At 42.7% G+C, this 13,925-nt stretch overlaps 1 protein-coding gene across 7 annotated transcripts in view; it reads right to left on the reverse strand.

Annotated features, from left to right (window-relative positions):
• COL11A1 (collagen type XI alpha 1 chain) overlaps positions 1 to 13,925 on the reverse strand; it is a 262,532-nt gene that overhangs the window by 236,393 nt on the left and 12,214 nt on the right. For all 7 annotated transcript variants that reach the window (XM_075936624.2, XM_014571895.4, XM_075936623.2 and 4 more), the window contains exon 2: positions 4,910 to 5,077. In XM_075936624.2, coding sequence (XP_075792739.2) covers positions 4,910 to 5,077 — 168 coding nt within the window. The remainder of the gene's footprint in view (positions 1 to 4,909; positions 5,078 to 13,925) is intronic.

Raw genomic sequence — 13,925 nt, forward strand, 5'->3', positions numbered from 1 at the left:
TCTGTGATCTATTATATTGCCCATATCGGTATCGGTTGTATGAGTTATATGGGGTGTATCGTCCGCGTCTATAGGGCTGCATGCACATGCCCAACGTGCGGAGTGTAGACTTGGAATTTTTGCTGTTATGGAGTATTTCATCCGTAGTGGCTGCAAATAGTTTGTGCTTGTCGAATGGCAGATCCTCTACTTTAGGCTGGAGATCGCGGGGAACTCCTGATGACTGGAGCCAAGAGGTTCTACGCATGACTACCGCTGTAGCTGTAATTCGGGCTGCGGTGTCAGCAACATCCATTGCGGTTTGAAGAGCAGTGCGGGCGATCATATGGCCCTCATGAACTACTGTTTTCAGGATGGATCTTTTAGACTCGGGGAGATGTGGTATCAGCTCTCCCAGTTTTGAGTAATTGTCAAAGTCATGATTTGCTAAAAGAGCAGAGTAGTTCGATATTCTGAGTTGTAAGGTGGAAGAGGAGTATACCTTCTTGCCAAAGGAGTCCAGCTTTTTGTGGTCCTTGTCTGCGTTGCCCAACTTGTATTGTGGGATCTTTGCACGTTGTTGCGCTGAATCCACTACTAACGAGTTGGGTTGTGGGTGTGTGAAAAGAAAGTCGTTGTCTTTTGATGGGACAAAGTACTTCCTATCGATCCTTTTATTCGTTGGTTGAATGGATGCAGGTGTTTTCCGGAGGTCTTCCGAGGTCTCCATTATTGCCTCGTCTATAGGGAGGGCAATCTTGCTATGTAATGTGGGATGGAGATTCTTTAGCAGTTGGTATTGTTTCCTCTGGACCTCCTGCAGGGAAACATTCTGGCTTATTGCAACCCTCTTGAATAGATCTTGGAATTGTTTTAGGTCGTCAATTGGTGCAGAATCTGATGGAACTACGGCTTCATCTGATTGTATATCGGGAGCATCAGAATGTGTGACGTTTATTGAGTGAGTGTCTGATTCATTGTCAGAGATTCGGTCCACCTCCTCATCCGAAAGAGTTGCTGGAGGTAGGGACTGCGGCCGAGATAAGCTTCTCCGGGATGGAGTGGAGTGAATTGGGGAGCATTGTCCACGTGATTCCCAGTGTTCCCAGGGTCCCCATTGCGGATAAGGTGGGGGTGGGTAAGGCCAGTACGGGTGCCATGGGTTCTGTTGTGGTGGGGCTCCGTAGTCATAAAAGCGAGATTGCCTAGGTGATGGGTGCCTCGAGGAATAAGATGTGTGGTGATCATCCTCAAGAAGGGGAGCGTCTCGGCCGGATAAGATTGGTGTAGACCTGGGAGGGGATAGCCGTGATAGGGACTTCCCAGGTGAGTAGGATGTGGAAGGCAGACACTGAGCAGAAAGACTGCTGTGTGAGAGAGCTTCTTGCTGGCTCTGCTCCATAGCAGTGTCGTCTGGCTGCCTGTCAGTTTGCCCTGGCAGCGTTAGTGCAGCATCCTGCTGCTTATCTAGAGGTGGTGCCGGGCGTTTGGGCTGTGGGTCACTCTGCTGCGGTGCCGTGGTTTTAGTCGGCACCGTAGCTTTAAGGATCGCTGTGGCTTTCGGCGCCGCGGAAGGCTGTGCAGTTGAAAGCGGTGCCGCTGTTTGAAGCGGCACCGCGGTTTGCTTCGGCGCCGGCTTTTCTTGCCGTGCCGGCTGTTTTGAACGCTCCCGGGGCCGCTCAGCAGTGGCGTGCCCCGATGCCGGCGCGGAGTGGGAGGATCGCCCCGAAGCCTTTATGGCGGGCGTCCTCCCGGTCTGGTGTGCCTCTACTCCATGTTTAGGAGAGGAGGAGGCTGATAAGGAGCGGGATGGTGAGGCTCTACCCCTCAGCTCGGTTCTGGAGAGAGGGGGAGGCTCTTGGCGCGTTCCCGGCTGTTCTGCGGGCTGCAAGGCTTTTTCGAATAGGATCATTCTTAGGCGGAGCTCACGGTCTTTCCTGGCTCTCGCCGTGAGGGAATTACAATGAGTGCAGCTGTGGGGAGAGTGAGATTCCCCCAAACAGCGAATGCATTTTGAATGACCATCCGAAGCCGGCATAGGGTCCCGGCATTGGTCGCACTTCTTAAAGCCTGAGGAGGCGGACATGTCTGGTTCTCTCCTCTTTAAGCTTTTTTTTTTTTTTTTTTTTTTTGTATTTATTTTAGTGTTCCTGCTGTTGTCGTCAGTCCGTGTTGGTTTCTTTCTTTTTTTTTTTTTTTTTTAAATCTGTTCTTTCTTCTCTGTGTTAAAGAGCTGTGAAAACTCCGGTATCTCTGAGACCCGGTCTGAGGTGATTCAAGCCCCCCCGAGGGGGGAGGGGGGGTTAGGTAAGTGTATTTCCCTTATTACTAAAAATTCTTTTTCTTCTTTTAAAAAGAAACAGGGAAGGTAACTTGGATATCAGGGGAAAGAACTATAACTAAACTAGGGAGAAAAAAGGTAGTCAGAGAGTCTGACAGGGAGCTCCTGTTTGCTCCGTCCGCAGGCGAGGGCGGTTGAAGAGGAACTGAAAGGGAGGGGGATGAGTCACACTCCTCAGGAGGCGGCAAGGGCTCGAGACGCCTCCTGGGCATGCGTGACTCAACAGGGGAAACTGCTATAGAAAGCTCCGATCTGAGGCTCAGGGCGACCCTTCACCTACAGTGGAGCACCCACGGGGACACTACTCGAAGAAGAATCATAGATGGGATGGAGTCACATTACCTGTTACCCACAACTAACCATGTGTAGTCCCCAAAATACCAAGATACCCTTACATAATGTCAACCAGATGGTACTTCTGGGAATGATTTTGCAACAGCCAACCACAATCAGCATTTTTACCACAGCAACGTAACTCCAAGAAGAATTGTTTTTAGTCAGTTTCTGGCACAGAAGTACAAAACTTAGCAATGCCATTCACCTTATGGACCTATTACCAAATATTCATAAAATTCCCCCTGATAGAATGATGAGAAAACCAGGTAAAATTACTTAGGCCTCTTCTGTCAGTAGTACACATGTTGCTCCCATTACTATCAATACAAAGTATGAAGTCATAGCAATGGAAGAATAGGCCTTTTAGTCTAGGAATATGGCCAGTCATATATTTTCCTTCTCACTAGTACTTATCAGTTACCATCCCACCTCAGAAATTTCCCACTTAAACAAAGAAGTAATATTTGTTTTATTGTGCTGTTTGGTTCAGTCTCCTTTTCTATGCACTTGGAAATATTTTTCCATACCATTATTTTTGTAATCACTGTAGTTGTAATATGACAACTCCAATTATACCCTGAATTCACCAATATGTTAAACCATATAGATAATTTAATTTAGATGCTTTGTAAAATGTTAATCATTATGCCTATTAAATGGTCAAATATTGGATTCACTCAAAACTTCAGATGCTTATTTTAATCTCCAGTTAAAACCCCTTGGTTCTGAAAAGTTGAGGGTCACAATGTCATAAGAAAAGATTTTCCCACATGTTTTTAATGCTTCTGTTCTGGCTGCACTACAAATTTGTTCTCCACTGCCTGCTACTAATTGTAACTATTGCCTCTGGATCAAATGGTTGTCTTTTGTAAATGTCCCAAATTAAGCAATGACTTGCTATTACAGAGTTAGTATGGCTTGGGACTTTATGTACAAAGACAAGTTTAGTGACTAGTTAACAGTATGTCTTGCAGTCTTTACTCAAGCAAAATTCTCACTGAAGCCAAGGTGTTTTATGAGTCAGGACTGCAGGACTGAGACTGATCTTCACAAAGGCAAGAGAAAAGAACCATTACAGTTGTATATAGAATCAACCAGTATTTTTCTATTTATTGATGGTCTGATTCATGGATATCTTACACCAATGTAAATTCAAAGTGACTCCATTGCCTTTAATGCAGTTACATTAGCAAAAAAGTGGTGTGAGAAGAATCAGGCCTCAAATATTTGGCAAATGATTTTTAAAAGCACTCTGCCTGCCCATTTGATTGGCAACTTCCTGCATTTGTACCTAACTGGAAAGCAGGGGCATCTCACAATGCTTCAGTAGTTAATAGGCATGGGCTCTGTGCTGTGCTACAACTAGCAGAAAAACACAGACACTAAAAAAAACATATCAGGAAACACAGACAATGCAACCTCACGGTGGGAGAGTGGAGTGAACCTTTTAAGGGTCTTCTCCCTCAGGAATTGGGAGTGGGTGGCCAAGAATGGATTAGAACATCACCCTGAGCTGATGGGACCGAGGTAAGCGATTGACCCATGCACACATGAGGGAGCACATATAAACCCTGACTGTCCAGCGTGAGCCCACACGTATGCCTAACCAGCAATTTCCAGCCCTGAGATTAGTGTAGGGCTGATTTTTTTTATTTGGTCTTCTATAGGCATGGTGCTAGTTCCCTTTTTTAGAACTGAGAAAGAATGTTCCCCCACCACCAGACTGAGCAAGTCAGTATGAGATGAAAATTTGTTTTCCCCACAACAGCTCAAGAACCCAACAAGGTATGTCAGAGGTAAGATTCAAGTTGTCACAATTTGCCAGGTGTCCAGTGTTGGTACTTATCCCCAATAGAAACCCAGTTCCCTGAAAACCTGGATATAGATGCAGACTTAGAGAAAGGCATCCCCTATAGAAGTTGAGGAGCAAAACTGGTTTTCCTAATGCCTGGTACACCATCCCCCATTCTCCAGTCCCTTTACCCCATAGTTTGAGGGTAATAATATGGTCCCAGCCATGGGATGGGAAGAGCTATGGAGAGGGGTAGGGGTCATTGCAGTTCTCCACCAGGTTGAAATGTTTAAGGAACAAACAGTGATCCACATGCATGAAGTACTGTGGATTACTTCCCAGATGAGTTAAATAATACAGTTGTGACAAATTGAACCATATCCCTTTTATGTTGTCTTTATTTCTGCATGTCTGGTATAATAAGAAAACACACTAGGAAGCTGACTTTCTGATAGACTCACCTGGATACAGTTGCTTTGTTGGGGCACTGAGCTGAGCTTGTTTTGAAACTCTATATGCAACATCTGACCCCTTTGAATCTCTTCTGTTTGTACAAAATCCTGCTGTTCTTGATATCCCTTCAGGTGATTTGTGAAATTCTAATGCTTTTAACACATCGACTGATTCAGCTGAAAAAAGAGCAAAAACAACAAAAAATAATTATTCATATTGTAACGTTACCAAAAAGGAAAATAATTTCATTGCTACATGATATCTATCCTTAGAGTGGCTACATCAAGTTTTGATTTATTGCAAGCTAGTCTTACAGTAAAATATTGTTTCACAGGGTCATTCTCTCATCAAATATCTAGAAGCCCCTGATATCCAGTATAAATTAGTTAAAATCAGATTTTTAACATGTCACTTGCTAATTGAGATTTACTATTTCATAAATAATCTCAGAGATTAGGAGTCCTGTGTCGCCTTATAGACTATCAGATGTATTGGAGCATAAGATTTCGTGGGCAAAGACCCACTTCATCAGATGCATGTCACAAAATGGGTCTTTGCCCACGAAAGCTTATGCTCCAATACATCTGATAGTCGATAAGGTACCACAGGACTCCTTGTCGCTTTTGCAGATTCAGACTAACACGGCTACCCCTCTGATACTTGACTCAGAGATTAGTGCTCACAACACAGATTCCTTTAACACATGAATTCTGATCAATGGAAATGACTTAATGAGCTTTTCATATATTGGACCAACACTTAGCTCCTAGACATAACCTTATTTGATTCTTGATACTAATATACATTCTGACCACATGTGACTGAAGCCAGTCCCTTTGCCATCTGCCCCATTTAGGCCGCCGACCTCAGCCAGCCTCCCCATCCCGTTGGCTCTGGCCAGGCTGCCAGTCGTGCTGTGACTGCCCACTCCAGCCGGGCTGCCAGTCCCACTGTGCCTGCTCCCACCAGCCAGGCTCCTGACATCACGCTACTGTAGGCCCCACTGCCACCATCCTCAATATGGCTGCTGGCCCAGGCCAGGCTCCTGGCACAAGCAGGGCTCTCTACTGCAGTTGCTCCTGCCACTTGACTCCTGGCCACCAATGTTCTCTCTGGCCCAGGAACATCTGTGGTGCTACCGGACCATGGATGTTGTCAGATCAGAGAGTCACCTTTTGTATAGGTTCAACTTGTATTTGCATAAATGTTCACTAACAGCAAACAGAAAGGTTGAAAACACAGTCAAACTGAAATTCTAGTTAGAATCACTGAAATGTTTGTGAATATTTTCCCCCACTGTTTGCTTGGCTATAGCCAGTGTTGCCTTCAGCTCTGATTTTGCTTTAACTTAGCATTTCATAAATCATCCTATCAGTAACACATGTTAGTGCATTTAATACTAAAATAGTTCATTTTATTCAGCTGATTGCACTGCCAGCATGAAGATAGATAATCAAAAGCAGTCAAGTGTGTGGTCAAATCTAACTTTATGGAACTCCAGTTCTGGACTTTCTAAAGGAAAAACGTTCCAAAGTTTCCATAATGAGATGACAGAGTATATGACTCTTTTCATCTGGTAATACATTTTCTGCTACACTTGCTTTAAATAATTCAGCCTCTGCTATTTTAATCCTCCACCATACTGATTGTTTATCACATGTTAATACATCCTGAAAGAACTCTTAAATGTATTCCTGCTACAAATAATAGATACCTGTTCTACAATTGCATGAAACTAAATTTAAGCATTGTGACAAGCTAAGTTTCAACATTAAATAATCAAAATCATTGCACAAAATCTTAAAATACCAGATTAGCTCTGTAAACCTTTGTTTGTGCCTTAAAAATGCATTCCTATTAATTTCAATGAATATGACATATAGTCACTGAACTATCTCATTTAAGTGGGAGACATGCCAATGCACTTCTCTGACTGTAAAAGGGTTAGCCAAACTGTTTCTCGAATAACTAATTGATGGGTTTTTGCAATGCACATAATGGTAGAGCTGGTAGAAAATTTGCAGAAAATCAGTGAATATGAATAATCATTCAAATTCCAATTGGCTGAATAGTTAGGCTAGTTTTGTGCCCCTATTTTTGTTTGTAGACATTTCCTCAGAGTTCTTCTTTATTACTCTTTGGGTAATGGCTTCAGCAAGAATAAACATCCACAATAAAGGAGCATTCAGCATTTGTTGTTCTGCTGCTTATAAGGTGTCATTGAGGGGTCTGAGTGATATTAAAGTATATAGATGATCACTCACACAGCACAAACAGCAAACAGTCAAAACCAAATACTTTTCACACAGCCCAAAAAATAAAATTTATTTCCACAAACCATTAGTCAAATAATTTGGACAGCAAACAGAACAAGCTTGTTTGCAGCAATTTGCAAATAGTGAACCTTACAGAAAATAAATAATTTGGCCATCTCTAATAATGACAGAGCAGTTTTGCTAAATAACTGTAGACTATGAGTAAGAAATTATCCTTGTCTAACCTATTGCATATTTTGGGATGATCACCACTTTGCGTGGCATAACAGAAAATACAAAAGCAACTGATTACTAAGGTTTAAAAGAAATGGTAATCCAGAATGAGAACTGGAAGTTCCATTGCAAATCTACAAAAAATGTATAAAACTTAGTGTCTCATTTATCTGGCCCTATGAATCTTCAAGAAGAAATCTATTTATAAAGAATCTGAGAACACCATGAACTATGGAAATTGCTGAAAGATAGGGTGACCATATTTCCCCATGCCGAATACAAGTTACTGCTGGTGCTTGGGGTTTCAGCCTCACAGAGTACGGGAGGAGGGGCTGCTGCCAGCACTTGGGGATTCTGGGAACAGCCCTTAAATATGGGACTGTCCTGGTAAAAGTGGGACAGATGGTCACCCTACTCAGAGATGTGGTGAAACTTCTGTAAGCAAGTCCCAGTCTGTGATGTACAAGACAATTGCCACCCTAGACAAAACTTCAATGTAGTGCTCCACCTCACTCTCTAGAACACAGGTTTTCAAGCTGAAAGGGAATGTCCTTGCCAGGTGTATGGGGGAAAAGGACATTTCTGATTTTCTGAGCGGGGCAGAGAGTGATGTGGTAAGTCTTCTGATACGTCAGCGCTTATTGGTAGACATGTTTGTCCCAGACCCACGCCATAGCACCGCTCACTTTGGCACTGACATTCCTGTCATGATGGAGGAGCAGCCTGGCCAACTTTGAATGAATGATGTTTTAATCTGGCACACAGGGTCACAGTCCTACTCAGATTTGGCCCCAAAACCCTTCATCAAGACTGAGAGTTGACTCGGCCAAATTTGAGTGAGTAGCATGGCTACCTGGCTCACAGGATCACAGTTTATTGAGTTGAGGTTTTCCACTGGAACTTCCCTGTAATGGGGCCCTGTGTAAGTACCCCAATTGCACATGGGCTAATTTGGCCCTGGTTGATATCATTCAACTTCCCCATATGAGGAAGACTGAGATACTAAAGATCATCCAAGTTTGTTCCTTGTTCAGTTTGGACTGATCTTAATTTTTCATTACTTTCTATTGCATCAATAAATATCAGCCTGTGACAGACTAAAGCTTCCTTAAAGGACTCACTAAAGCTTCCTTAAAGGATCTCTTACTCAACGTGACTTTAGGTGTTACTCTTTTGGTACAATTTTTTCAGCTACCATTGAAATTAGACAAGGTTTTTACTAGGCAAGGGAGTTTATTTAAAATTCAACACTGTCTTGTTACCTCTGCTAGGAGAAAATATCTAAAGAAACATGTAAATAAATATTATGTAATATCATGCTAAGGAACCTAGTATAACACAGGTCTTTCTTGGTGTCTTGGGATGGCACTGTAAGGAAATGGGAGCATGACCCTTTGTGGAGAAACTATAATTGAGCACACAAAATTCAGATACCACATCTGAAAATTTGGTTCTATGGTTGTGGTGGTGAACCTGCATAATAAGTACAAACCTGCACAGATCCCTGGCCCTGCAAATGGATCTGGTTACACAGCACCTTATAGCCACAAAGTGCCCCATTGACTTCAACAGATCCTGCATGGATTAAGCAATCACATGCAGTCAAATCATAACTCAAGGATGTACTATTAGAACAGAACTTCACATCATAAGAGGCAAATCTTGGCCCCCTAAGGCTCAAACCACAATGGAAAAAACAAGTTTCCATAATGCTGGTTACCAAACAGTGGAGAATTCAGTGAAAGAAATTCTTCTACCCACTATCTACCACAGTGCAGAGCCCTGCAGCTCCTCTGTACCCAGTGCTTTTTTTTTTTTTTTTGTTAAAAAAAAAAGTGCCAGTACTCATTTCTTGAGGAAAGTAAATTTCCCGGGGGAAAGTTGTGCGGTATGAGTACCCCCAGGGCCGGCAGGGGGCTGTGTTGGGGGAAATCGGCACAGCGTGAGTGCTCCCAAAAAAAGGTGCTGGTGCGCCGTACCAGTGCTTACCATCTCAAAAAAAGCACTGTCTGTACCATTCACATGGGCAGGATTCGGCTCCAAGGGACTTGTTCTCTCCAGGGGTGTGTCTACACAGCAAAGTTATTTCGGATTAATGGCCGTTATTCTGAAATAACTATGTGAGCATCTACACAGCAATTCCATTATTTTGAAATAATTTCAAAATAACGGACGGCTTACTCCAACTTCTGTAAACCTCATACTACAAATAATAATGCCTATTCCAAAATAGCTATTTCGGAATAGAGGCTGTATAGACGCTCCACTTCTGCTATTTCAAAATAGCCCCTCACCAACACCACTCTAAGTTATTCCTCCTGGGGCTCTAAATTGAGCTTGCACGTCTACATAAGGGAAGCCTGCCTTGGATTAATTTTGAGGCTTCTGTGCAGTGTAGATGTGATACTTCAAAATAAACTATTTCAGAATAAATATTCCAGAAAAGGCTTATTCTGAAATAACTGTGCAGTGTAGACATAGTCCAGATGTGTATCTTCCCTGCATGTTAATGGATGCTATATAGGAGTAATGAGAGAAGGGTTTTATATTGCTGGATTTTCTGAGAAGACATGAAGGGCTGTATTGTTTAAATTCCTTATCCGTGTATTGATTGTAAAAAAAAAAAAAAAAAAATCCTTAAAAATAATCTCACTGTGTTAGCGAGTTTTATGTTTTACTTCTATGTTCCAACCAACAGCTTTTTTCAGTTTGTTTTGAAGCATGGACTAGTTAGCTGGTGACTAGGTGCCCAATATCCTAATATAGAGAGGCTGAAGCACAAGATAACCTTAATGACATAGCATCTTTAGAGCAAAAACACTTTTGTACTTGAGATATTTAAATGTATAGAGACAAATTCTACTCCTAGTTACCAGAGTGAGTCTGAAGTAACTCTATTCATTTAATGAAGGTATTTCGATTTATGATGGTATAACTGAGAACAACACCTGGTCTACAATATTCCATATTAAATGTACCATCTAAGGCACAGTTTGTAAATGTCCACTACTCTTTAGGATTGTTATATACTAAACTAAAATCATTGAGTAAAATGAAACAGAATGGCACCAATATACAAATATTTTAACAGATTTGAAGAGCACCTGAATGTGTAGAACAGTGTTCTGATTAAGAACAAAAGATCAACTCTTTTGTTAGCATAATTTTATGGAGTTTTGGAGGGAAAACAGAGTCTGTGAGTGAAAGAACTCATGATTTTGATCTAGGTTACATAAATATAAACCTGTAACAGCTAGACATCAGTGGAGTTATACGAGTGGTGTGAAATCAGATTCAGGCCCAGTGACTTTAAATATTGAAGATTTTAACATTTGTTTTCAAGATGGCTGCTGAACTGGCATATGGATTACTGCTGGAGACACTTTTCATTAAGAGTTAAATAATCCTCTGAATTTAAAACAAAGTGATTTTATTAAAGGGCCATTAGCAACACTTTTAGTGCAAAGAGAAATTGAAAGGACGTACAGTAATAAAACACATATGGAACAGAATTTTATTTTATATGAAATACAATTGTCCTGAGTTAAAGTGCCCTTTGTTATCTGTTAATTCACAGCCAGTGAGTTGGCCCATTTTATCATGCTATCACTTTCTCAAACATTTAGTATTTTATAGTGCCATCAATATATACAACACTTTACACAAATAGGAGAGAAACCTATTTTCCTTCATCTCTTTCTGCCCGAATATATGGCCTACAGTCTATGTTAACTTGTGTGTCTTTCCCCTCCTCACTGTGGATTTTTTGTGTGTAGGAGACTCCCAGGGCAAGGGCAGTATAGGAGTCTGCTATCAAAGTGTAAGGGAACTGTTAACCCCTTACTAAAACTCTGTGGGAGTTTTTGGTTCACCAGCTCCCAGTATCAAAAGGGGAAGGGTCCATGAGACAATGGAAAGCAGCCAACACTCCAGCTCGGCCTGATTGACAGGTTGGACAGGCCAGTGAGGAAAGTAAGAGGCCAGGCCCCGTCCTCCCTGTGAGCTGGGATTTTTTGAGGTCTCTGAGCAAGGAGAGAGCTGAGAGACAGCTAAGAGAAGCAAGCTGTGTGGAGAGGCAGTCCTGCAGCAACAGAGCCAGGCAAAGACAGCCCAAGGAGTGCAAGCTGTGCTGAGGGGCAGTTTTGCAGCAACAGAGCCAGGCACACACAGTCCAAGGAGTGCAGACCCTGTGTTGAGCAGCAGACTGGCAGTGCTCAGAGAGCCAAAAGGGACAGAGAAGCAACCCAAGGAGCTGGAGACTGGCAAAGCAGCACAGCCTGCAGCTGGGTGTGGTGCAGCTGGGACCAGCAAAGTGCAGGGAGAGGCTCTGGGCAGGGAGATATCACCAGCCAAGAGGTCCAGCAGGCCTGACTGGAAGAGAGGTCTGGCCACTTAGAGCTTGAGGCTGTGTGGTCACTGCAAGAGCAAGCGTGTCCAGCCTGCATCCCCCCTGCTGCACATGCAGGGCCTCTAAGGGGCCTATAAGGAAGAGACTGTGAACTGTCCTTACACTCTGCAGACTGCTGTTTTGATGTCCCCGTGCTACAGAGCAGGGCTGTGTATTCTCATTTAACCATTCTCATTTTTTCTTATTCTTTTCTCTTTAATCAGTTGATGTTTAATAAATTGTATTTGCTTTGAACCTTATGAAATGATCACTGGGCCAAGAAAGCATGCAGTGTGACGAGAGCACCTCGGAGTGGGGACACCCTAACTCCTGCCCCTAGTGACTACAAGGTCGGGGATTAAGCCCCAGGAAACCTGGGCCCAGCCTTGTTGGGGTTTTGAGGACTCTGCTACTCAGGAGAGTGGAGGGGGAGCCCTCAGGATCAGGGAAGCCGTGGGGTAAAGGAAGTGGTAGCGGGGACTCAGATCCTTTCACTGGTCCATTTCACCGGGGTGGTATAGAAGCCAGGAAAGTTCCCCACAATAGCGGGACCATTCCCCTGCTTACAAAAGGGCTATTAGAGTGCTGAAGGAGCCATCCAATAATACAGAATCTCATTTCCTCCAAACACATGATTTATGCCTCTAACTGATCCTCCATGGAGTCGGAAGCTTCATGTCCATAGACTGGTAAGGAAGAGGAAACCCCACACCTACAGCCCTTTCTGGTAGGAGAATCTCAGACATGGTCAGTTCGTTTAAACCCATGGAACACCATGCCTTTTGTGAGAATGTTCCCTGTAGGAGAACAAAGAGCACTGACTTAGACAAAAGGAACCCAGTAAGGGAATGGTTGTAACAGTCAGGAGAATTTACATTGCTGGGGTTTGGTATGATTTCTGGATTTTTTTTAAGTTAAAGGCAAGATGAGATTGCTATTAACTCTGAATGGTGCTATATTAAATCTCCTTAGTTAAGAAAAATGTTATCCCTAACTGTGATTTCTGCAAACTAAATCTGGGATCAGAAAGTCAAACTGTCTAGTTTATGCATCAGCAGCCACCATTAAGATTCTAAAAGCAGAAGAGAACCTGATTAACCCTTCCATGGTTGTGTCTTTTCTGGAGGAATGCAAACTAACAAAATATTGTTTAAATTTTCTCACATAGGCAGATATTACTTTGGATGTACAAAGGGAGCAGATACCTTTTTACTCAAAATAATAATATTGCCTATCACTATGTTTTAAGGCTAATTTTATTTTAGTAACTAAGGCTACGTGTACACTGCACTCCGGTATCCCAGAAAAGCAATGTAGTGTCCAAGGAATGCATTTGCTTTTTCAGAAAATTTTTTGAAAAGGCGGACGTGCTCTTTCGCCATCCCTGTAAACCTCATTTTACGAGGAATAAGGGATGTGTCAAAAGAGCACTTTTTTCTGAAATCTGGTGCCTTGTAGATGCGCCAAATTTCAGAAAAGCCTCTTTAGACAGTAAAGGGGAAAAGGATACACAATTTGCATACCACGTACCGTGTTTCTTTTTCCGACTTTCCATTGCAGTGTAGACCTAGCCTTAGTGGTCATGAAAGAGTCTGGATTTACAATAGTTGACACTGGAATCTAGTCACTGAACAGCTGTAGAACAGAAAGTAGTAATTCAAGTTTCCAGGGAGGAAAGAATGTTTCTTCCCCTATACCTATTTAAAATTTGGTCCCAGTAATAGTACCAACTAATAGTAGATAGAGTGGTGGTTTTCTGATATGAGACTTCCAAAAGTTTCACAGAGTGTATCAGATATATGCTATCTATCGTTGTGTGCCAACCTGTGCCGTATTCAAAGTGTTGTAAACTGAAGGTAAAACACTCCAGCTGTATCTAGATTGGCCAGTTTTTCCGGAAAATCCGCCGCTTTTCCGGAAAAACTTACCAGCTGTCTACATTGGCTGCTTGAACTTCCACAAAAGCACTGACTTCCTACTGTAAGAAATCAGTGCTTTTGGAGGAAATACTATGCTGCTCCCATTCGGGCAAAAGTCCCCTTTGCGCAAAACTTTTGCGCAAAAGGGCCAGTGTAGACAGCTGAGATTTGTTTTGCGCAAAAAAGCCCCGATCATGAAAATGGCGATCGGCGCTTTTTTGCACAAAAG

Source organism: Pelodiscus sinensis, chromosome 9 (assembly GCF_052426305.1).
Source record: "Pelodiscus sinensis isolate ZL-2025 chromosome 9, ASM5242630v1, whole genome shotgun sequence".
Classification (NCBI taxonomy): domain Eukaryota; kingdom Metazoa; phylum Chordata; order Testudines; family Trionychidae; genus Pelodiscus; species Pelodiscus sinensis.